General features: G+C 58.6%; 1 protein-coding gene across 1 annotated transcript in view; it reads left to right on the top strand.

Annotated features, from left to right (window-relative positions):
• The window catches only part of ATCAY (ataxia, cerebellar, Cayman type), a 61,104-nt gene that overhangs the window by 31,904 nt on the left and 28,132 nt on the right, over positions 1 to 1,068 (top strand). Inside the window, exon 5 of the mRNA XM_011943451.1 lies at positions 608 to 793. Coding sequence (XP_011798841.1) covers positions 608 to 793 — 186 coding nt within the window. The remainder of the gene's footprint in view (positions 1 to 607; positions 794 to 1,068) is intronic.

Consider the following 1,068-nt stretch of genomic DNA (forward strand, 5'->3'; position numbering starts at 1 on the left):
TCTCAAAAAAAACAAAACAAAAAAAAAGAAAATAATTCAGCACAATGCAGTGTCTCATGCCTGTAATCCCAGAGCTTCGGGAGGCCAGGGTAGGAGGATCGCTTAAGGCCAGGAGTTTGAGACTGGCCTTGGCAACATATCGAAACCCTATCTCTACAAAAATACAAAAATTAGCTGGGTGTGGTGGTGCCCAACTGTAGTCCCAGGTATCTGGGAGGCTGAGGCATGAGGACTGCTCTCTGTGTGCCAGGCTCCTGGGAGAGTAAAACCCAGGCACGCATGTCCCGAGTGCCCTCGTGGTTTGATGAAGCAGATGCGTTCACCAGCTCTGAGAAACTCCAGGACACAGGTCCTTAACCAACAGAGCACCCTGGGAGGCCAGCAAAGGGAATGTCCAGAAAGGCTTCCTGGAGGAGGCGGCATTTGAGCCAGGCCTTGAAGGGGGAGTGGGAGAGGAAAATGGGTCAGCAGGGCAGCCAGACGGGGAGAAGCGAAGGACGTGTGGGTCCTGGCAGCAAGGGACACGGGAGAGGGGAAGGAAGGCCGAGCGGGAGGGCGGGAGGTATCTGGACTCACGTCCATGTGACTCTTCCCCTCCTGCTTCTAGATGACACCCCCGTGGCCACCGCCAAGAACATGCCTGGGGACAGCGCGGATCTATTTGGGGACGGCACGACAGAGGACGGCAGTGCCGCCAACGGGCGCCTGTGGCGGACAGTGATCATCGGGGAGCAAGAACACCGTATAGACCTGCACATGATCCGGCCTTACATGAAAGTGGTCACCCACGGAGGTGAGACCCACCCCTCAGCGCCCCCTTGGGGCTCCAGCCCGGCCCGCGGGGCAACAGGAGCTCGTCAGTGCCCCTCTCTGAACCTCAGTCTCTTTGTCTGATGCACTGGGATGTTAAGCCGTCAACTCACTTGGGGTGGACGGACTGTGGGCAAGGCGTGCATGGCCAGGCAGGCACAGTGGGGGCTCCTGATGGTCGCTGTCACTCCCCACTGAAGGCAGAGACTGGCTGAGGGGTCGCTGGCTGCTGTGGCTCAGAGCTTTGCCCTCCCGAGC

Source organism: Colobus angolensis, unplaced genomic scaffold (assembly GCF_000951035.1).
Source record: "Colobus angolensis palliatus isolate OR3802 unplaced genomic scaffold, Cang.pa_1.0 Scaffold22, whole genome shotgun sequence".
Taxonomy (NCBI): domain Eukaryota; kingdom Metazoa; phylum Chordata; class Mammalia; order Primates; family Cercopithecidae; genus Colobus; species Colobus angolensis.